Raw genomic sequence first — 24,015 nt, 5'->3', positions numbered from 1 at the left:
CCACACCTCTTAATAATGGCACTCCCGGTGGGCCTATGGGGCCACTTTTATTCAAACCACCACATCCCTCCACCATGGACTTTTCTTTTTGGCTGTTTTCTTCACCCATGTGAGTATTACTCCTGCAATGGCCAGGTGGCCAGTGGGACCCAGGTTTCCTCCCTGGCTAACTAGCAGTCTTAACCCTGATGCTGCCTTCTCCTGCATCATAGTAAAAGCCCTAGGTCAGTGCCCTTGTGTGACAATTGGTGGGTCTTATAAATGAACCCATTTCTTCATCTGGGAAGGTGTACTGGTTACTTTAATTGTCTGTTGGACCCAACCTAGAGTCATCTGGGAGGAGAGTATTCCTGAGGAATCATCTAGATCAGACTGGCCTGTGGGCATGTCTGTGAGTGACTGTCTTGATTATTAACCGTTAAAAGGCTCATCCCATTGTGGCAGCACCAGTTTCCAAGCCAGTGATTTTCAATCTGTGGGTCACAACCCCTTTAGGGGTCAAATATCAGATATCCTGCATATCAGATATGTATATTACAGCTCGTAAGAGTGGCAAAATTACATTTATGAAGTAGCAACAAAATATTTATATGATTGGGGGTCACCACAGTGAGGAACTGTATTAAAACTGCATTAGGAAGGTTGAGAACCAATGGTCTAGGCAGGGATTCCTGAACAGGGCAAGATGGGAGAAAGTAGGTAAATATCAAGCAAGCAAGGAAAGGAGCTCATGCCTGTGGTTGTGATGTGACTAACTGCTCCAGTTCCTGCCTGGAGGAACTTCTTGGAGGGCTTTCCCTCACTGCTGGACTGGAGCCTGGAATTGTAAGCCCAATAAACCTTTTGTCCACTAACCTGCTCTTTGTTAGGAGTTTATCACCACAGAAGAAATGAACTAGGACATAAAAAGAGAAAGTGCTCTTATTCGAACCATACACAATTTGTTAGTATAAGAGAGAGTCAGAAGAAAGAAAAAGGGGCCTGGGTCCCTGTGGTGGTTTGAAAGAAAATAGCCCCCATGGGCTCAGGGAGTGGCACATTAGGGTGTGGCCTTTTAGAGGAAGTATGTCGGTGTGAAGGTGGACTTTGAGGTCTTATATGCTCAAGCCATGCTGGATGTACAGTCTCCTTATGCTGCCTGGGGATCAAGATGTAGAATGCTCAGCTCCTTCTCCAGCACTGTATCTGCCTGTGTGCTGTCATGATGGTAAGGACTAAACCTCTGAAACTGTAAGCTACCCCAGTTAAATGCTTTCCTTTATAAGAGTTGCTGTGACCTTGGTGTCTCTTCACAGCAATAGACACCCTAACTAAGACAGTCTCCATCTGTATCATTAAAAGGTCTCTTTATTTATTAGATTGACTTACAGTATAAAGTATGAGCAGTTTAACAATAGCTATTTTTACACTACAGAGGCCGAGAACCAGGTAGATTAGGTCCCAGGCTGTTGCTGAAGGCTTAGTGGAGCCATGGAGAACCACTGGTCTTCAGTATGTTAGAGGCCTGGGAAGCTTGGTAAACTAGAAAAGGAGCTGAGAAAGGAAGCAGACAGGAAGCAAAGCTTTCCCCTCAAATCTCCTTTTATTACCTGGGCTGCCCCTAGAAGTTGCCACCCACATTTAGGATGGCTCCTCCATTTCAGATAACCTGATCAAGAAAATCCCTCATGAGTACACCCAGGATCCTATTTCTTAGTTGATTCCACATCCAGTCATTTTGACAACCAAGATTAACCATCATACCACATTAGGCATTAGGCTCCCCATTTGTCATTGATTTGAGGAGTCAAAATGACTGCTCTGATTCTTGTGTCTTTAGGTTGGCACTGTTGAGGGAAACCCTCTGTAGTGAGTGCAGAGTTCCTCCATGAGCACTCAGAATGACAAGTCCCTAGCATAAGGTAATGAACACTCAAAATGTGGCTTGAGCTATAGAGGAGCGGGGTTTTTAATGGTGGATAATTTCATTTCAGCTTAAATGTCAGTATCTATAGGTCACCCCTAGCTACCAAACTGAATAGAGAAGTATGGAGTACCCAGGGGTCCAGGGGGTTAGCTACGTCTGGCGTGGAATATCTGAGGGGGAAAAAAATCTACGAACACTATGTTCTTATGTCTGTTAACTTTATTCCTCTAAGACAAAATTCTATCAATACAGTTATAGCTCCGTCAGGCATTCAAGGCAGGAATAACATGAGATACACCAAGCTCTATATCTGTCTACTTTATTTCTCTGGGATGAAATCCTGTTTCTATAGCTACAGTTCCATCCAGTTCCCTAGCTCATAGTCCTACTAATGACTAACCTCCTATGCTTCCAGCCTCATCTTCATCCTCTGTACCCTCTTTCTCCATCTCCGCTGCTCTCTACTCCTGACACTCAGGAAACTCTACTGAAGATCTGCTTACCCTCTATGGAACTTCTGTCTTCCTCTCTTCTCTCTCAACAAGCTGTTCTGTGCATTTCTACAGAAAATGCTTGCCCTTTCTTTCCCTAGGCACACAGTTCTCGGCCCCCTCAGGAAGATTATTCTACCTCTCATCTTGATATGTAAAATCCTCTTTTGTTTTCAGTCAATTTCTCTGGAGAGCCGCTAGGCCTCAGATCAGGGGGATGGTCTGAGCTTCATTTGCACAAGAAACAAAGCTAAGTGTCTCCCATCAGCTTGTCTTTGCTTATGTGACCTTATCCCGGTACTAGCTCCAGCAGGGCAGTTACCTAGAAGTTCAGCAGGTCTGAAATATTTGGCCACACAGAATTTCATAGTAGAAGACAGCTGTAATGTTAAAGGCTGGATAGCACCAAATATTCATAATAAATGGCTTGCCTCTCAACAGACTCTTGGCCCATCAAGGTGTAGCTTTAATACATAGCTGAATCTCTATGATGTATTCTTGTGGCCTGCAAGAGAGAAGCAATTAGTGGCTATCACAACCTGGGAAATGTTATCCTGGAAAACCACTATGCATGTAGATAGAGCTGGACTGAGAGGTAAATATATCCCTAAGACCACTGAGTTGATTTGCATTATGGGTGGAAAAGAAGGGCACAGTCTGGAATGAGGAAAGAGAGAAGAAAGAGAAACAGAATCCTCTAGCTATGGCACTATTTGGAAGCTCTCTTTTTGGAGAATTACTTTTCACCTGATGTATGAATTATATTTGTAACAGGAAAAACAAAACAAAATCAATTGACCTTGTCACAGAGAGCATTGAGCCAATCTCTGACATGTATGTTCCATTTGACTCTGCAAGTCCAACAATAAAAAGCAGCCCTTGCCTGCAGCAGCATGTAACACATGGCCTCACATGGATTAAAAGAATGGTAACCATGCAGTATAAACCTATGCCACTGAGTGCCACTGAGCATGTGTGATAGATAAGATACCAAATAGACTTGTAAAGCAGAGCCTAGCCCTAATGATATAGCCCTGGGGCCAGTTAAGGACCAACTTCTTGGTAAAGAGCTTTGGGGGTGTGGCACAATGGGAAAGTGCTTGCCTAGCATGTGCAAGCCCAGGATCCATCCTCAGCACAGACCACCAAAACAAAATCAAAGTCCAGACTCAAGCATGCTGTGGTGCATGTTCCATGTGTGCCATGCTTCTTCCCAGTGTTTCATAGTTTCTTATGAGGCTGAGGCTGGATTGCTACACACCCAGAAGAAACTCTTGGCTGCCACTAAGGAGGCTCAACTTGATACACACTAGAGATACCTGGAAAGAGGGAACCTCAATTGAGAAATGTCTGTTAGATTAGCCTGTGGACATGTCTGTGTGGATTTTCTTGATGAATGATTGATGTGGGAGAGCCCTGCCCACTGTGGGTGATGCCACCCCTAAGCAGGTGGTCCTGGGTTGAATTAGAAAGTGGTTGAAGAAGCCATAGGAACAATCCAGTAAGCAGCTTTCCTCCAGGATCTCTGCTTCACTTCTTCCTCCAGGACCTCTCTTGAGGCCCTGCCCTTACTTCTTTCAGTGATGGATTTTGACCAGGGAGTTTTTTTCTCTCTGGAGTTGTTTTTTATCCCTGCCACAGAGAAGCAAGCTAGGACACAAAGGAAGCGCTATGACTTGGTCAGAGAAGCAAAAGAAAGGCTCCTCAGATAGAGAGGGGGTGACATCTATACTAAGCCCCCAGAAGCAGTTAGGAGTGACTGTGACAGAGGTGCTGGGGAATGAGTAGGTTCCAAGTAGATGGGACACAGGCAGAGTCCTAATGGATTTTTCTGCATTGTTTCAGCACTTCAGAGAGCATTTGGACAAGCTTTTCGCCAAAGGAATTGGAATGCTGGATATCGCTCTGAACGAGGCCTTCAGCATACTCAATGATGTAAGTACCTCGTTGACCTGCCTTTCTTAAGCTCACGACAATAGATGGGATTGGTCAGTGTTATTTTTAGTCCTGAGGTGCTTTGAGAGCAACAGGCACAGACTGGAATGCCACCCACATCTGGATCAGGGGGTTAGCTCTGTGGAGTAGGCTCTTGCCATTTTGAATGTGAGCCAATGAAGGGTTAGGGTGATGAGTCACTCAGTACTGCATACCTTGTATGTGGCAGATAATTAATCTGGACCTGGGCTTGCCTTGATCTTACTTTGCCACTCAGTGAAATCCCAATCTAGATTTGGGGGTTTCATACCTAGATACACTGGCTCTTGGTCAGAGGTTGGAATAACACCTAGAGTTTCTTTTATCAATAACGTATGGCACAAAGAAAGTCATTTTGGCTTCGATCCTGAGCCAGTGTTGTAGTGCTAATGCTAATTGGTCTTCATAGTGAGCTCCAGGAGTCAGTCAGTCTTTCCCCACCCCTGCCACACACACAGTTCATGTTTTAGAGAGCACATCTCTGTAAATAGCACATTGATAGCACAGAAACCACTGACCTGGGTAGAGGGCCAGCTGCTCCTTCACATTGGTTTGGACCCAGGCAGGTGATTTCTCAGACCTCGGAACTGTCAGTCTCAGCAGTCCTGAGTTTATCAGTCTCTTCCCAAGAGGTGATGCTGAAAAGACGTGTTGTGGTTTGGAAATCCATCTTTTGATCTCGAGAACTACTCTGAGCTCAGCCTCTTGCTGGAAGTCTTCCCCATGCCACACCCTTGCTTTCCTGCTCTTGGTAATGAAGGACGGTGAGTTAGGGGACCATTATGTGGTTCAGATTGTGGTCCTCTGGAGTCGGGTTGGCTGAACAGGGAACCTGTGTGTGATACTGAATAAGGGGTTCTCAGCCTCACTCTTCTCCTCTCTGAAGGCAGATGTGTGACTTTCCCTGGAGTCACATACAGAAATGGCTGTTTACCCTCCATAGGCCATGCACAGACCAGAGAAAGGATTCCACCCAGGTCCAACTTGGTAAACAATTTTTTATTGGAGTTACTTACAGCTGCATATGTAACTCCAAGGGAGGGACCCTACCAAGAAGTCCCATCCCAACAAGAACTGTGCCTTTAATGAGATCCCATTGCCTTTACCAGACCTGGCTGTTACTGCGTTGTCCTGCTCCTTTCATTGCTAGGTCAAGATGCTCTGTAGGTCACTGGAGCAGCTTCACTGTGGCAGGTGGAGGAGTCACTCCTGGAGGAAATTTAAGAACAGGGCTTAATAAGAAAAGAGGCATTCTGGGAAAGAGTGAAACATACAGTTAAAAATCTGAATGAGATCATTTTTTAGCTCCAGAGACCTACCTGATAGGATTGAAGTTGATAAGATACAGCAAGAGAAGTTAGGGTGCTTACACTGTAAACAAAGGTTATAGTATTGTTTGTGGAATTTCTAGAAGGTATCCAGGATAGGAATAAGGCCATCCTTCACTTTCCTATAGGTCTAGGCCTGAAGCATGGTTCATTGCCATCTTATTTTCCTTATTAGGAAATATTTTCATATAAAATCCATAGTGTCATCTAATCAACTGTGTTGGAATTCTTGATTCTCAGCTAGTTGGAAGCTTTAACTAAACTTTTGTCTCAGGGGCCCCTCCTTCTTCCACACCTTGAAACTCCATCTTTCTCTCCTGTCTTAGAACAGCTACAGCATCCACTCTGAAACGTGGCCTCACCTCTTGCATGGACTCTCATTCATCCCCTCTTCTTTTTCTTTCCCTGGTTTAATTTTTTTCCATTCATCAGTTTTGTCTTCAGCCATTCCTGAGCCAAGGTTACAACCAGATAAATGCTGACTCACCAAGATTTTCAATGAAGGGTAGTGTGCAAGTTGGGGAGCTACCCTCATCCTGGATCTTTGCAATATACTCACACATGTATTTTCACCATTTCAAAACTTAAATATGTTTTTTCAAGAAGGTCCACCGCACTTATATGTGTGTGTGTGTGTGTGTGTGTGTGTGTGTGTGTGTGTGTGTGTTAAAGGCTAGGAGAAGTCTGTATTTCAAAATGTGTTTACTTCAGTATTTAAGCATCTGGGCTCAGATAATACTTCATATCATATCATAAACTTAATATTAACATCTTGTAGTCTGGGTCCACTAAGCATATGTTTGGGCATAATATCCTTTATATCCTCCAAAATTTTGTGTACACACTGCCAGAGACCACTAAGACCCAGAGAAAACACCAAAATGGGTGCCGTTCACTCCCCTCAAATCCTTGTCTGTATTTTTTTATCACACATATATATGTATGTATGTATGTGTTATTTGTGGAGGCTGGAGTCCAGCTTGTCTGTTCTCTCCTCCACCATGTGAATTCTGGAGCTTGAACTCAGGTCATTAGACTTGGTGACAAGTAGTACCCTTTACCCACTGAGCCATCTTATTGGCTCTCCTTATTTTCAACAGTGCACCTTCCACCTGTCCATATGCCTGATCTTCACCTGCAGAAACCCTGTGGAGTCTGGCCAGTCAGACTCCAGATGGACTGCTCACCAATCCTGGAGAGCTGGAAACAGCTCTAATGAGGGCTGCCAAATGTCCATGCTGGAGATGGCTAGCAGTTGGCACCATATTCGTCTGAGTGCACATTCATCTTATAGAGAAACATTTCCAGCCCATCTCTCACCATTGGGCTTTTAAACAGCTAAATTCTTAGACAAACACAGAGCTGGTTAATCTTCCATGAAAATGAGGCTTCATCTATTTTCCACTTCATCAGTGTGGCCTTTAAGTGACAGAATTCTCTTCCTGTGTTTTATGTCTGACTCTGCAAGCCTATCTAAAATTAAAAAGCTCTTACACACACACACACACACACACACACACACACACACACACACATAGAGAGAGAGAGAGAGAGAGAGAGAGAGAGAAAGAAAGAGGGAGAGGAAGAAGAAGAGAGAGAGGAAGAGAGAGACTCCTATCCACACATACACTAAGACTGTGACTGGCTGGAGCATAGAATGGCTCAGAGGTTGCAATAATTAAATGGAATTTATTCTGTCTTGCAATTACCAACATTTCAGTTTTGGTATTTGCTCAGATGACTTAAAGGCTTGTGGTCGTTGATACTCAGGGCTTTGAAAAGAGCATTTAAATAAACTTCTAAGCCCTCTCCAGGTATTGATCACTACTCCATTCATTAGACTCCACAAAGAACACAGAACCACTTTGCCACAGTAGTTAGCATCTACCTTGTCATGTGCCAGCTGCAATTATCTTTTTTTTGGCGACGAATGTGATCTTTGCAGTGATTACCTTTTAAAAATTTTTCTTAGCCAATTAAATAAAATTCAGTGACATTTCAAAGACTGTTAATCACAACCAAATGCTCTAAATGTCAGGATGCATTGAAAGTTTCACTGCTAACTGATGAATCAGGGGGCTAATTGTAGTTCATCACCAGGCCCTTGTCATTGTTATTATTATGGAAAACACTTTCATCACTCTCTCTATTCAGTGAAAAAAAAAGTTCTAGACAAATATGAAGAGAAGAGATATTACTCATCAAAGCATTTGAATTTAATTGCATTCCTCAAAATCCTCCAAGTCCACATTGCTTCAGAGGATATGCAAGGGGGCCTGCCTGAGAGGAAAGGTCTGGCATTGTAATGAATAGCTAGTGGGGGTCCTGATTCCAAGCCACAGTACTCAGATACCTTCATTCCCCTCCCTTTCTTTCCTTTTGTTGGGAGTGTTTCTCCCAGAATGGTTTTGAATGAGTTTCAGGAATAACCCCAGTCCCTCCTCCCAGAAGTCTCTGTGACTTAAAGTAGGAATGGCTTTTATTCGCAGGCTTGCTCTGGGCTTTTCGAAGACTGGGAGGACTGTGTAGAATGCAGCCTCCTTACCCACTGACCTCTCCAGAAGGCCAGGCTAGAAGGCTGTTTTCCTACAGAAGGAAGGAAGAAAGGTACTACCCTGGGAGAATCTTAGTGGTGTTTCCGCAGGGAGGACAAAGTAGTTTGTTTACTCACAGTTTGGGAGGTTGGAAGAAGCCTCATTGGTGACCAATGTCGATAGCAGATAATAGCATCACAGCAAGGAGGGCTGTGTGCAAGAATGAGAGGTCACATGGATGAGGAAGCGAGAGACACTGAAGACCATGCTTACTCTTCTTACTTGCTTTGGGGGGCAGCAGTCTCAGGGATCTAGGGACCTCCCACTTGGCACTGCCTCTCACAGATCTGTACCACTTCTCCACATAGCTCCACACCTCCCACACAAGGTCAACTGGAGGACATTCTCAGACTGTAACAGTCACTAGCTGCTCAGGAACCTCCCTATCATCCCTGAAAAGCTGGAGTGTAGACTGTGCCAGGGTCCAGATACCAGCTCTTGGACATCTGACATTTGTCCTTGGGCTAATCTATCTGGGCTCAGCCTCCTTGCCTATAAAAAGAGGATAAGCATAGTTTCAACCTCCAAAACCAATGAAGATTCTGTAGGTTTAAGCTTCTTCCCTGGTACACAATGAACATTTAAATTAACTTCTGTTAGAACAAAGAAGAAATGGATGCTCAGGGAAAGAACATCTCAGGCATGCATCTGGTTCTAGAATAGAACTGAAGACTTTACACTGTATTATGATTCTCCATGTGTAGGTGGTTGGCTTGCTCTATCCTAATAAGGCCTCAGTAATTACTTTCTTCCATCCATCCATCCATCCATCTATCTATCCACCCATCCATCCAGTTATTTATGGTAAACATATCAGACTTGTAATTACATAAGACTAGACATTAATATCTTCAATTTGAATGTCTTGTTTGTTCCCTGGGCCACCATGGACCAACCAGCAAGGCTAAGAGTATCTTTGTCTCTCCCAGTGCTGTGGCCAATACATTTAACGTGTTCTTTGTGAGGTGCCTTTTTCCTCTAGGGAAAGGCTAGGAAAGTGCTTTTCCACCGAGCCTCGATCAGTTTCCATCCCTTCCCACACCCACTCACCCCCAAGATGGATTTTGTCATTGCTGTTGAGTCAGGATCTTAAAAAAGGAAGAAGAAGAAAATTACATTCTTCGTGAAGTCTTCCCTGAGAACAGTTCATAAAACTTCTCACTTCTTGGCTTCCTTGTCTGCTTCTTCCTTTTTAGAATCCTCATCATCAGGTACATAGAAAAGTTTTTCTAGGTCTTTTCAAAGAGAATACAAAATTAAGGGAAGGGAATGATCAGGGCATGTTTCATCCCCATCAGCACTCATGCATGTTAGCAAGTGAATAAACAGTGGATTAGAGTAGAGGGAGTGTTTGCTTCTGCAGGTTCGGTGCCTCGGCATTGTTGTGTAATTGTGAGGTGTCTAAGGACTTGGTGTTACTTCGACTTGCATCACAAATAGCGTTCATTACAGATTTTTTTTCCCCACCTCCTCTTCACAGGAAGGGTGCACAACTCTGGTAACTATGTCTGCTCACTTGCAGCTGTTATTGAGCAAGAATGGGAGCTGTGTGTGTTTAGTGCTGAGATGGAACCCAGGGCCTGGTATATATATATGGCGGAAGTGCTCTGCCACCAAGCCATGTCTCAGGCGTCTATCCCACCCCCAATTTTATTTTTATTTTTATTTTTGTTTCATTGTTTGTTTTGAGAATGGAGCCTCAACCTGAAACCCAGGCTTGCTATCCCAGGAAACACAGACCAGGATGTCCTTGAACTTGCAGCGATCCTCCTGCTTGTCAGTCTCCTGACTGCTAGGATTTCAAGCACATGCTCCATCTCTGGCTAAGAGAAAGAGCTTTTAAAACACATAAAGCTGCAGTTAGGATTTGCACACTAGCAAGTACAGTCTGGATTTCGAGCCAGCCACACATGCTAACAAACTATTACAAATCCTTTAGGCTAAAACATGCATTTTAACTTCATTGTACAAAAAGTGCTTAACCTTGGGATGTGACTTACCATTTTCTTTACTTCATTCTTGTCTAAAATTTGTTTTGATTTTTAACGTATGAAACATTCTATACCTACTCAACTCCCTCAGATCAGCCTCATTAAGATTTTGAAAGAGATAGTGTCTCTCTCATAGCCTGATGCCCTTATAATGTACTCTATAAGCTCCTTTGCCAACTCCTCAGTGGCTTCTTTTCGGCAGTGAGGGCAGTGGTTTGAGGCAGGAAAACTAAGTAGACTGCAAGCATTTGTTTTAGACCCTCCCCCAATACACACACACACACACACACACACACACACACACACACACACACACACTTGCCTTGATCTAAAAACAAGTCAGTTCCAACTTCTGCAGTGATATGCAGTTAGCTTGCCAAGGCTTCTCCTGTGAGTGGCATTGGTGGTATAAAGTGAGCTCTTGGACTTTGAGGACACATGCTCTGGAAGTCTTGTGGATATACAAACTCTCTGACACATGTTTTATTTTAAACATTTTTTTCCCCACAGTTCAACCACACAGGACAAGGAAGCATCTGCAGCCAGGCCATCATGCTCATAACTGATGGGGCAGTGGACACCTACGATACTATCTTTGCAAAATACAATTGGCCAGACCGAAAGGTAAGCTGATGCTTCCACCATCTGCATAGTGGTGACCACAGTCAGTCTTTATTGCAACCTCCAGATCGTCTTCAGATAAGTGTCCCGTGTCCACTTGATCTCATAATGACCTCTGGTTTCTCAGCCTGTGTTTGTGGGTTAACCAAAATCAAATACTACAGCTTTTGTAGTTTTTGAAATGAAACTGTTTTGGAGTGATGGAACGAGGCTGTGAAGATTCATTTGTAGATGTAACTGTCCTGTTAAATAAGAAATACAGAGCCAATTGCAGAGTTAAAAGCCAAGAGGTCAGAGCAATAGCTGAGAGCTGAAAACCTTACCCTTCACTGCTATTGCTGTCTTTCATCTCAGCAAGAGGCCTACTTCCTGTGTCCTGTCTTTTATATAGACTTTCTGTTCTGCCTTCTCATTGGTTGTAAACGCAGCCACATGACCTCCTTGTCACTGTCTGTCTGTACAGACCTCCAGGTCTTCTATGGTTGGTATTGAGATTAAAGGCGTGTGTCGCCATGCTGGCTGTACCCTTGAACACACAGAGATCCTTCCTAGCTCTGCCTCCCAAGTTCTGGGATTAAAGGCGTGCACCACCACCACCCAGCTTCTGCTATGGCTTGCTCTGACCCCAAGGCAACTTTATTAGTATACAAATAAAATCACATTTCAGTACAAATAAAATATCGCTATATACATTTAATGTGTTGTGTGAAAAGATTCATTGTGAAGTGCCTCCTTGTGTTACATAGCACTTCTCTTTAATTTGTTTTCCTTGAAGTCAGAGCTACCTGGTAGGGTCTTTATTTGTAAAATGTCAAGACTGTATTGGCCATGAAGCCATCTCCTCAATTATGCATGCTTCTGTAGGACTTCCCTGGACTATCTCTACCTAGAATCATCTATTTCTGGACACAGTATCATGTGCTTATCAGTGTGTCTATCCTCTGTTCTAATTATTTCTTAGTTTCCAAGTGGAATCAATAAATTATTTTTTATCTTTGAACCCATATATTAGAGCATCCATGACTGATATTAATATTCTTGAGGAACCTAATGCTGAGGTTCCTGAAAGCTGTAGCCAGTCTGAGTTCTCTGAAGGAAAGTTGAAAATGGTGGGCATTTGTACTCTCTGGAGTACACTCAAATTTCTGGAAATGTGTCTTCATAACCCATTTTTTAAACAAGTTCCACTAATGAGTACACATCAATGAATTGGCAATTGGGGATCACTGTGCCACTTTACATGGTAGGATTTTAGCAGGGAACAAAGTCAGGTAGGGAATGGTGCCATCGGGTACCCTCTTGTCACCTGTGCTATCTTGGCTGTCTAGGAGCATGAGACAGTCCAGGCCATGTTGATCTTCCTTCCTCTGTTGTGTATGTTTAGTTTATGAGACATGAACTAACTAAACACATTCATCAAAAAGAAATAAGACAGACGATACCTTCTGCTGTATCCAGGGAGTATGTACATTATGGGACTATGACAGGAAAAATCATTCATTGTTACGTTTGTCATTCTTGACTTATCCAGGTCTCTGATAGACATACACCAATAAATCTGGTGATTAAAGCTGTGTGTTCTGTACAGCATAGTTCCTGAAGGGATTGATTGGTGTCTAACCTTAGGAATAGCCACCACTTCTGAAGCTGGAGGGACACTGGGTGTGCTTGGTTTGCTGAAAGTATCTAGGACTCTGACATGGCACTGTGATGTTATCCCAGAGTAAGTGTGACCCATGAGAGACAACAAGTTTAGAACTTAAACCTCAAGTGAGATGAAAGGTTTCCTCTTGGACTTAACACAAGATCTTAGATTTAATTGGGGTGATGGTTTTCAGACAGAGGCCATGTTCACTCCTAATGGGTATATATGATGTGCAGAGAGAAGGATGATGGACTCCTATGCCCCTGTAGCACACAGTACAGTGAGTTTGAATTAACAGCTTTGTAGGGTCAGGGCTTAGTGAGAGTGCCAAATGAGAGACCTGTTGTGGCATAATCTTTTGTACACTGTGGAATGTGTCGCTGTTTTCCCTTGCCTGTCTGGGCACCTTCTGATTGGTTTAATAAAGAGATGAACTGCCAATAGTTAGGCATGAGAGGGTAGTAAATTATAAGAGCTAGTTGGGAACAATCCTAAGCTAAGATCAAGCTTTCATACTTAATAATAAGTTTCCATGTCATTATTTGGGAGCTGGTGGTCCAAAGAAAAGTCCGACAAAGAAGCCAGCACCAGAAAGGGGGAGTAGGCCCTGGACATTTTACAAGCAAAACAGAAAGTTCAGATGACCTGACATTGCACAGCATAGTGAAGGATGTTTCTCACCATTTGGGGCTAGAAAAAAAGAAGAAAGTGGTGAGCCTTTTATAAGCATCGATGGACACTATCCATTGTGTATGGCATGTGTTGCCTGTGCTGTGCTCTAAAAATCTCTCCCATTTGGAGAGTGTGGACACATAGCAGTTACCCAGGGATGTTGGTATTGAAATGTTCTGATCTTGCTTATAGGGAGAGATACTGGCTAAAGGGATGTTGGTAAAGCCCTAAGTCTTCAGATGAAAAAGAGATTTTAGCATACCTGTGTTTCCCCATGAGCAATGCTGACTGTCAACCTGGCGTGTTGATGATGCTCTGGAGTGAGGATCCTGTAATGAAACGTCTCCCTTTCTTAGAAAATGTCAAGCAGAGGCAGAAATTATTTCTGTAGTCAGAGGGTCTTTTATTACTAGAAATTAATAGTGTACTTTACTCTTCAACCCCGTTCTAGAGAATTCTGTGACACTCACATACACATACGTTCTCTGTTTTATGAACTTTCGTGAGGGTACAGGTGATATATTTACATAGCACCCCAATATGATTTAGCGCCTCAGTAAAATGAGATGACACCGAAGGTCTAAGCAGCCATCTTTCTCCATTATTCTGAATGCTAGCAATTCAGTAACGGGTTGTATCTGACGCGCAGTAATTGGCAATCTTCAAGACTATAAAAACAGGAAGTGCTATCAGAGAGAGAAAAATGATCCACAGAATGGAACACGATTCCCATAAAACAGGAGTTCTCAGAAGTAAGCAAGCCTCAGCCCTACCTGGGAGGGATAGTTCTCACACAGGGCCCTACCTGGGGCTTCTGCCTCACTATGGGGGTGGGGTCTAAAAGTAAATACTCCTAATTTGTTTGTCCATGAAGCCTATGCTACTGATGAGGACCCCACACATAAGAAATAGTTCAAGGAATGGAGTCTTCACCACTCCTGTTCTCCTCTTTACCTATGCAAGGTCCTGATCCCTTGGTCCAATCCAATATACAGAAGTGTTTCTTGCCCTACACCCCGGAAAGCTGTCAATCACTGATCAACATACAGAGCTGAGTCCTAAACTCCAAACTCCCTAGCACTTGTCTTAAGGATGCCATGGTCCAGTCTTATAATTGCTTCTGTTGATGGCTTTAACCACCATTTTTTGGTGAGTATATAAAGACCGATTCCCTATTTTGAACAATCTTGCCATCTTATATCGTGTTTGAACCTGGTCAAAGGGTCTGGCAAAGAGAGCCTTAGGTAACTTTCTGACTCTCACCCCTTTCGGGCTTATGTCCTGTATAATCACTTCCCTTCAGTGTGGGTAGAGTCAGTGACTTGTTTCTAACCGTTAGAATCTCCTAATGATGAAGGGCATTTTATCCCATTCCAATTAATGTGAGCTAATCAGATGAGATTTTTATCCTGGATGGGACTTGTTTAACCAAAAACCCTCAAAGAAGGACTAGGCCCAGAGAGGCTCTTTGCTGGTATGACGAAGTAAGTGGCAACTTGAGAATCTCAAGTGCATAGGACAATAGGGCCACTTTGGACCCAAGGGGCCTCTAGCTAACCCTCAAAAGAAAGCTGGGTCCTCAGTCTTACAGCCACAGGAAAAGGAGTCTCCTTCAATAGTGTGAGGTGACCTCGGCAGTTGATTCTTACCAGTCAGGCCTTGGGATCAAAAGCCAGTCCATTCTCTACCTCACCTACAGCCTTAGAAACAGTGCCAGCAAGGCTGTGTCCAGACTCCCAACCCACAGAAACTGTGAGGTCAGAAATACATGGGAGTTTTGTTTGTTTTGGTTTTTGTTGTTGTTGTTTTTAGCACTGTGATTTTAGTAATTTGTTTACACAGCAATAGAAAAACCAGTATGAGAAGCAAGGAGAAGAGAACAGAAAGGGAAACCACTTACCAGAGCGATGCTATAAACCAATCCATATTTATTAAAATAGCAATAATTTATTATTTCATGCAATTCCATGGATTTGCTAACTTACAACGTTTGTGCTACCTGTGGTGTCAGGGGCTCTGTAGGAAAGCTGCACTTGGCCTCAGCTTGGCAGTTGGCCTCCACGGCCTCTCCACATAGTATCTTGTCTTCCGGGGCAGCTCTGGCTCCATTCCTCAGTATAGTCGACTGGACTTCTGTATAGCATGGCAGCCAGGTTTCAAGAAAGAAAAGGCGGAAGTAATAGGGAGAAAAGTGCTGGGGGAGCCCTTGTGAAGGTCACTTTTAAAAAGCTGCTCACTACCTACCTAGGCCCTCCTTGCTCAAGACAGCTGCGTAATAAAATGTCTTAGAGTGCACTGAAAGAGAGGATGCATTATTGGAGATTAACCAAGAAGCTGTGGAGGCGGCCCTGTGATTGCCTATGCAATGTGTCCCTTGCCAGCATTTATTTCCAAGAGTGGAAGTGAGGAGCTATTGATTCATTTATAAGACACCATTTACTTTTGCTTAATACTCTTTGGTTAGTAGCTTAACACAAGCTCTACCATGTTTGGAATAAAACACGAACTCAGCAGCGTGAGAGGTACTTGTCCAGGGGTCTGCTCAGAACCAACGCTGTGCACATTAAATTAGGAAAACGTCTGGGTCTGCCACCAGCACACAGCTGCTCTTCTGACTTCAAGTCGGGGAATTTTTTATTGTTACTTGTTAGTCCCCTGAAGTACAAAAGCTAGAGGGATCCTGGTTGGACCGGTAGGAAGTAGTTAGTGAAATGACACACAGGAGGGCTTGGCCTCCTAGCACCCACAAGTTTAATTTGGCTCACTACCTGCTTTGGCAGACCATAGGCTGTGGATAACTTGTACATGTTTCAGTGAAAACAAACAGAAAGGACAACCAAACAACAACAATGGGCTGGGGAGATGGATCAACAGGTAAGAGCTTTTGCTATACAAGTATAAGATCCTGAGTTCAAATCTCCAGCACCTACTTAATAAAAAAAAAAAAAAAAAAAAAAAAAAAAAAGGCTGGCTGTATAAGCTTGCCATAACAGCAAAGATAGGATATCTGAGGAATGGGCAGGTAGAGCAGGACACCTGATGTCCTCCTTTGGTTTCCATATGCAAATACACAGGAAGGCATACACATATGCACAATACAGCTCACACACACACACACACACACACACACACACACACACACACAGAGCAATAAGTAAAACTTACATAAAAGCAAGAATACTCCATGACCAAAGGCAAATGAAGGTCAAATTTTGCAGTCAATAGACAGGGTTATTTTAGTGTGTACCTGCCCATTTGCTTCTTGCTTATAGCTAATATCTCCCCTACTCCCCCCCCCCCGTTCCCCCCCCCCCCCCCCCGTTTGCTTGTGACAGATACTGACTGGCCTGTGGAGCCTGAAATAGCTATTCCATGGTCTTTTAAGATTGTTTTCCCATACCTGCTCTGTGGGGTCTTCAGGGAGATTTAGAGAAGTGTTGTGTAGTTGTGCATCATTGAGATGCCCTCAGCATGACATGCTACACTGGATGCTGCTGAGAATGTCAGGGCGGGATGCCCCTCCCCAGGCTCTTTTCCTCTTGGATGAACTGTGCAGCCACAGAATAAAACTGAGAGGTGTGAGACCCTGAGTGCAATATGATCCTCCTTGCTAGAGATCTTGCCTAGAATGCTCAGGGACTTACTGCTTTTCAGCAGTGAGGTGGGATCCCACACTTGTGACTCCTTCAGGGCTACTTCAGACCCAGGCTACCATGCTTGGGACAGGAATGCTGAAGGGTGGGGTTCCTAGGCCTTGAGCTGGAACCAGGACCTGGAAAGCTGAGTCTTTAGAACCATTACACATGATGGCCTTGGATTTTGATGGGCATATGTGTGGAGGCACGGCCAGAGACCCATGGCTCTCAGGTCAGTGGAGGAACAGAAAGAAATAGACTGTAAAGAATCAGATTCCCTCTTTGGCAACAATTAGTAAATTAGAGATTTTCTTTTTTATTTGGATGGCATTAAAATGGCATGGTGTGGGTGGTTTATTGATGAAATGATTTGTATCTCACAATCTAGCAGCCTGGAAGTTCAAGACTAGGTGTTACGATATTGTGAGCAGGAGAACCAGTTGGCCAGGGTATCCCATGCTTGAGGGAAAACACGCTGGGCAGATGTAGCAGCGGGTGTGGCACGTGATTCACAACTCAGGCACTGCATCCACTTGTAAATGAGTTTATTATAACAGAGAGATGAAGAGAGAGATAGGGAAGGAGGGAAAGACAGAAAGAAGAGAGAGGGAGGGGTCAACGGTGTACACCTCATGGGAATGGAGGGAAAGAGAATGGAAGAGAGAGGAAGGGAGGGTTCTTTCCTTAAAGCAGGCTTTTACATCAGGGTGCAGGGCGGCCCCTAAGGAGCGGGTTTCCAGGGGGCAGGTTTCCAAGGGGTGGATCAGAATATTAACATTTCTCCTGTTTGATTATTATAAAAAGGTGACTTATGGACAGCAAGTGGGGGAACAAGGGCACTGAATTCTTGAGACTGCTTCAAACTAGCTAGGGGCAAAGTGGCGAAGGGGCAGCTGGGGGTCACGCATGGCGGAAGATCTCAGGTGTCTGTTCCTTGAGGGAGCTGAGGAAGCAGGTTGCAGCAGTGATGTTCCAGGAGCTTCGGGGGAATGGCATGTCAAATCAGGAGTACAGAAGCCATGGTATCTGCTGTTTCTCTGGTGTTCAGGTGGGAAGCTGAATCTGTAAAATATGCTCAAAAAAATAGGTGGGGTCAGAAATGGGCTCCACAACATGAGGAACTGTATTAAAGGGTCACAACATTAGGAAGGTTGAGAACCAATGCCTAATCCATGTTACTAGGGAAGGTTGACCTACCTAGGAGCCTACAAACTTCATTTATCTTTTTGTTACCCTTTAGTGATTAATATTGCACTTGTAACAGTTAAATAATGGATTGCCTATTAACTTACTCTTGGTGTGGGCGGAAGAGGAACACAGTGACTGGGTGTTAAATGTGGATAATGGCCCATCTTTCCCTCTTGGATGTCACTGAGCAGTCCATCCACACAGGGCTCCCTGTGCAGCAACAAAGGCAGTTCTTAAATTTTCTATCCATTCCCCAGAACCTGAGTTTCCTTCAATAAATAATCAGTTTTAAATTGATCTCTTATGCCCTCAAATCATATGATGACACTAATACGTGAGGCAAATTTTTATTGAGTGCCGAGTATCAGGCATTGTTCTAAACTTGCTATTATCCCCCTTTTTTTGCAGAGGAAACTGAGACACCAAGAGGCCACATGACTGACTGGGTTCCACTGTGAGCAGTTGATGGCAGTGGTCAGGGGCTCCTGTCAGGCACTAAGCTTGGTCCCTAAAGATCATTACAGATATCTTGAGGAAGAAACAAGAAGTGAGCACAGGCCACAGACTCCACACTGCACCGTGTGATCGGGACAGTGAATCTGTTGTTTGGCCTCACTGGCCCCAGATGCAAGACAGTCTGCAGGATGACAGGATTATGGGGTACTGGAAACCCCAGGGATATAGGCCAGAGCAAAAAAAGAAAATTGCTTAAGCACAAGGCTGTCTGTGTGCTTAAATGACTTCCCTCTTCAGAAAGGACGAAGGCAATTCAGAGGCAAATGATAGCTCATTTGTGTGGGTTTTGCTGTTTAGTTACCTCAAGAACAGGTTGGGAGATGGTAGCTTCTGGCTCCTTCAAGGGCCTCTGAGGAGGCTCGGGATGTCGATCACAGTGAGCACGTTGCTAGCTTGCACAAGGCCCTGGGTCCAGTCCTTACACCAGAAAGGAAAGAAGACAAAAAGTCTACTGGGGCTCAGGGTTCTTGGAGGATCCTTGGTGACCTGGCGGAAACCACAGGGAGGGAACCAAAGCCAGTTTTAGATGGGAGTAAAGGGAAGCTTTTAATCTTGGGAGGACCCCAGGACATGTCCTCCAAGCACTGTAGAAGCACCATTGAAGTCACCAAGATTAAAGTTGGTGCCTCCTCGGTCTCGGAAGGACTACACAGGCCTCCTTCCCTGGCTCTAGTTGCCCTTGTCCCTGTGGTATTCAGGATGGCCAAAGGCTTAGCTCTGCCTCTGTGCCCTGAGGCGTTTTGTAAAGCTCAGTGTCCTGCACCTCATCTTTCCATGAAGCTTGCACTACTCTGGACAGCACAGCTTCCCAGCAAGGATAAAGCTAATTCTTTTCTTTTCTTTTATAATTTCTTTTCTTCTTTGAGAGTGTAATTACATCATTCCCAACTCCTCTCTCCTCTCTCCAAACCCTCCCATACACCTTTGTTCTTTTGCAAAAAATCATGGCCTCTTTCATTAGTTATTGATGTGTATTGCTAAATACTTGAGCACAACCTGCTCGGTCTGTGTACTGTTACTTGTCTGATGTGTTCAGGACTGATTATTGTGTAGTAGATCACCAATTGGTGTGCTGTTCTCTGGGACAGACTGTGTCTTCTGCTCACAGCATTCCTTAGTTGCCTATAGTTCTCTGTGTAGGACTGACCCACCCCCATCCACATCAGCAGCTTGTCCTACTGTTGTTCTTGTTGAGATTATTTTTATGCAGTCTTGTAATGAGACTTTATGGGAGTAGCTTCTGACATTCCTCAGGGACACAATCTCACACCAAACTCTGTGTTCCTTTGGCCTTTACATTGTGTGTGTGTGTGTGTGTGTGTGTGTGTGTGTGTGTGTGTGTGTATGTGTGTGTGTATGTATGTGCTTTTTTTAAAGACGGTATTTCTGTGTAGCCCTGGCTGTCTTGCAACTCTCTCTTTAAACCAGGCTGGCCTCAAACTCAGAGACCCACCTGCCTTTGCCTCCTGAGTGCTGAGATTAAAGGCATGTGCCACTACCAGGTGGCCCTTAGAATCTTTTTGCCTCCTCTTCCTCAATGAACCCTGAGCCTTGGTTGGGGAATTGTGTTGTAGATATATCTATTGGGACCGGGCTCTACAACTCTGCATTTTGACTGGTTGTGGTTTTCTGTATTGGTCTCTATCTGGGTGAAGACTACACTTCTCTGTGGGTATAAGGACAAATGTTTAGAATGTAGCTGGGGAGATGCTGGGTTAGTAAAATAGCAATTGTAGTTCTCCTCCAAGATCCATGACTTCACTGTCCCTGAGTAGTTGGTTAGGTTTCTGTTACCAGGCACGATCCCTTCCTGTGGAGTGGGTCTCAAGTCCAATTTGAGAGCTGTTGGTTACCTCCAAAGGGCTAATTCTTTTAGGAACCCAGTCTTCCAGTAACTGAGAGCCACTTGGAAGGCATTTTTTTTTGTTCCCTTTTCTTTCCTAAATTCCAATATTCCCATGATGCCTTTTCATCTGCCTTTGAGCAGGTTGAATGGAGATCGGATTTTCCCAAGATCATAAGCAACTCAAGGATACGTGTGCACATGCGTGTGTGTATGTGTGTAAGTGTGAAAACAGTCCTCCTCATAACCACCCCTACACTGTCTGTGTGTGTTTCCATCCCATAGAACCAGATTACTATGGGACCTAGAGGGAGTTGGGGACTATTGGCAGAACATGTAGATGAAGGAAGGTATAAGGCAGTTCATCATGAAGTAACTGTTTACTGAGGTCCCATGTGCCTCAGGGTATTCTAGCAGAGGTCAGAAGGATGGGGTGGATACAAACCTACAAAGAAATCACAGAAAACTGAAGCAGATCTCAAATAACACTTGAAATAAGAGAAATCTTCTGAAAGAGACAAACATCAGTCCAAGATAAAGAATGGCATGGTGGCCATTTTTGTAGATGGGCCAGGAAGGGAAACCTCTAGGGGGATCTTGGGTAACTGAAAGAAACCATGTAGTAGGTCCAGGAAAAGTTAGCATGTGGGCAGCATTCACTGAAGAATGTGTGGCTAGAGCTGGGAGGCACAGGGACTGGGTTATGCAATAGGCTCTCAGGACCACAGAGGCTGGCTCCTCTGAGTTTGATGGGTACAAGAAGCTAAAATCCTTCCTTGATACAAGAGTAATGGGGGCTATGGAGGACTTTTGAGCAGGGGCTGTACATGAGCTTATTGTTTCGAGTTCTTTGGCAACTAAGACAAAGACTAGGCTAATGTGCAGTGAGGGAGTTGACCACCTTTGCCAGCTTTCATCAACTTTAATGGTTGGCAGGAGTCTAGGCAGTAGAGCCCATTTCCCACAAATGCCTCAGAAGACTGCTGTTTATCACTGGTGTTTTACCTCAGGGCTCTGTTGAGAGGATCCTTTCTTTCCACTCACCATTTTGTACTCATTCTTTCTTCCTGACTGCAAGGCACATTGTAGCTTGGAAGTTTAGAGCAATTGTGTGTCTCCACTGTATTTTTTCAAGGGTGATAAATCCTAATGCTGTCTTGAAAAAGTAGCAGGGACATTTATAACTTGTGGCCAGTCAACAGAGTGACAGGGAAAGCATTTGCCATCACCATGGTGAGAGCTCCTATAGGCCTTTCTCACAGCTGAAGGCAGAGTCAAAACGGTTCATTGTCTCCTGGTTTATTTTTAATTACTTCTGCTGGTATTAGACATCTTGCTTGTGACTCCAGCAAGAAGAACATGACAAGACATGTTAGGAAGGACACTCACTGATGTGTGTGGCTTTGGCCAGCCAGGGCTGCAGGCAGCTGCATGTCATTTTTCTGCTGCCTCCGCTGCTGTGTCTCTTCCTGGGTTTGTTGGCCTTGGCTTCCATCCAGGTGCTGCTGTCTTCAGAAAGCATATGAGGGGCGGTGTACATTCCCACCAGGTGACTCCACCATCTTGCAGTGAGGGACTATCCGAGTAGCCTCCACCCACCATACTTGGAAAGTCTTACCCCCCTCTGCTTACTGTAGCTCATTGTGGAATGTTTTGCTCTGCCCTGTGGGAAGCTCTCCTATTGCAATTCCTTTTTAAAATAAATAAATAAATAAATAAATAAATAAATAAATAAATAAATAAATAAATAAATAAATAAAGTCTCACTATGTAGCCCTCGCCAGCACCGGCTTGGAACTCTGATTGAAAGTATTATTTAACAGGAGAAAAAAATTCATCTCAGATCCCAAAGTATGGACTGGTTGCCATAGGATGAAATTATGGGAGCCAATTGTATTAAAACTACCACATTTTACTCCCTGGCCTCCATAAGCTTGTAACAATATCATAATGCAAAATGCATTTAGTTCAACTTCAAAAGTCCCATAGTCGATTACAGTCTAAACAATATTTTAAAGCCTAAAGTTCAGAGTCTCTTATGAGATTCATGCAATTTAACTGTAATTACCTATAAAATCAAAATAAAAAAAACCAGAGCACATACTTCCAACATATAATGACACAGGATATACATTATTGTTCTAAAACCTAGGGAAGGAAGCATAGTGAGGAAATACTGAGCCAAAGCAAGACCAAAAACTAGCTGGGCAAACTCCACATTCTGTATCTTCATGTCTATATCAAAACCTTTTCAGATCTCTAACTCTGTTCAGTTTTGTTCACTGCAGCATACTTTGATAATGAGTCTTTCTCTGTCCTGCCAGCCAGCTCCCAAATAATGACACAGAGATTTCTTATTAATTATGAAAGCTCAGCCTATGGCTTTGGCTTGTTTCTAACTAGTTCTTATAATTTAGATGAATAGAAATGGGTTAATTTATATCCTGCCATATGACTCATGGCTGATTCCTCTCTTCTTGCACATCCTGGTTTCTCTGCATTTCATGGTATCCCACCTTTCTCCTCAGAGTTCTCTGTGTTTTAAATACTGTCTAGCTATTGACCATTTACCTTTTCTTTAAACCAATCACAGTGACATATCTTCACATAGTGTAAAGTAATAATCCACAACATACTTCTTTTTCTTGGGCTGGTTCCACTCCCTGTTAGCAGCTCTCCTTGTCAGGTATCCCATAACTTTGGCATCTCTAACATCTTTGGTCAATGTCATAGCATCATCACACAATGGCCTCTCTACTAGGCCTCCATACAGGGACATGCCTGACACATGCCTGGTTTCAGCAGCTTTCTTTGGGCGAGGAGGCAAATTCCATAACCCATTCCTTCTATCCTTAAGTCTAAAGCTAGAACCATATGGCCGAAGCTACCAAGCTCTGTTACTTACTGTGGCTGGAACATGGTCCCCTCATTCAACTACATCTCCACCATTTTTCTTTCCTTTACTGTGTAAGCTTGGCTGTCCTAGAACTTGCTCTGTAGACTAGGCTGGTAGTCTCTGCCTTCCCAGTGCTGGAATTAGAGGTGTACCCAACCACACCCATTTCTAAGCTTTTGTTTAGTTCCTTTTCCCAAGTTGGAAATTTAGCTGGGTGGGATCTTGCCCTGAGGTCACGGTTCCCTATGTTCCATTTCTTAATCTGTTTATCTCGTTGAACAAAGGATTTAGCTCCATTCCACTTCCTGGTGCACTTTTTCTCCTCAAAATTTACATTTTGTGATTTACCCTGCTCAGCTTGTTCCTTTTCATTACAAATCTTCATTAGAGTTAACACTAATATCCACATGACAGCATCTGTACTAGGCTGTTTTGAGATTTCTTCTGCCAACATAATTAATCCAAAATGTTTCACTTTAGCCTCAGGCAGACTCTTCAGACAAGGGCAAAAAGCAGTCACTTTCTTCACCAAAATCAGAAGACCAGCCTCTAGGCACTATACTAACATCCTTCTCCTCTGAAACCTCTTGATCCCCATAGTTCATCAGATCACACTCAGCACCACTATCTCCTAGTAAGGCCCATTAAGCAGTGCTTAAGGCATTCCACTGCTTTCCTAACCCAAAGTACCAAAGTCCAAATTCATCCAATCAAA

The 24,015-nt window shown here is 43.8% G+C and overlaps 1 protein-coding gene across 2 annotated transcripts in view; it reads left to right on the top strand.

Moving 5' to 3' along the window:
• Window positions 1-24,015, top strand: part of Cacna2d3 (calcium voltage-gated channel auxiliary subunit alpha2delta 3) — an 844,799-nt gene that overhangs the window by 434,145 nt on the left and 386,639 nt on the right. For both annotated transcript variants that reach the window (XM_036199702.1, XM_036199701.1), the window contains exons 10-11: window positions 4,243-4,332; window positions 10,795-10,908. In XM_036199702.1, coding sequence (XP_036055595.1) covers window positions 4,243-4,332; window positions 10,795-10,908 — 204 coding nt within the window. The remainder of the gene's footprint in view (window positions 1-4,242; window positions 4,333-10,794; window positions 10,909-24,015) is intronic.

This window comes from Onychomys torridus, chromosome 9 (genome assembly GCF_903995425.1).
Source record: "Onychomys torridus chromosome 9, mOncTor1.1, whole genome shotgun sequence".
NCBI classification, from domain to species: Eukaryota; Metazoa; Chordata; class Mammalia; order Rodentia; family Cricetidae; genus Onychomys; species Onychomys torridus.
The sequence above is the reverse complement of the archived record's forward strand: the minus strand, read 5'-3'. Positions and strand labels throughout refer to the sequence as shown.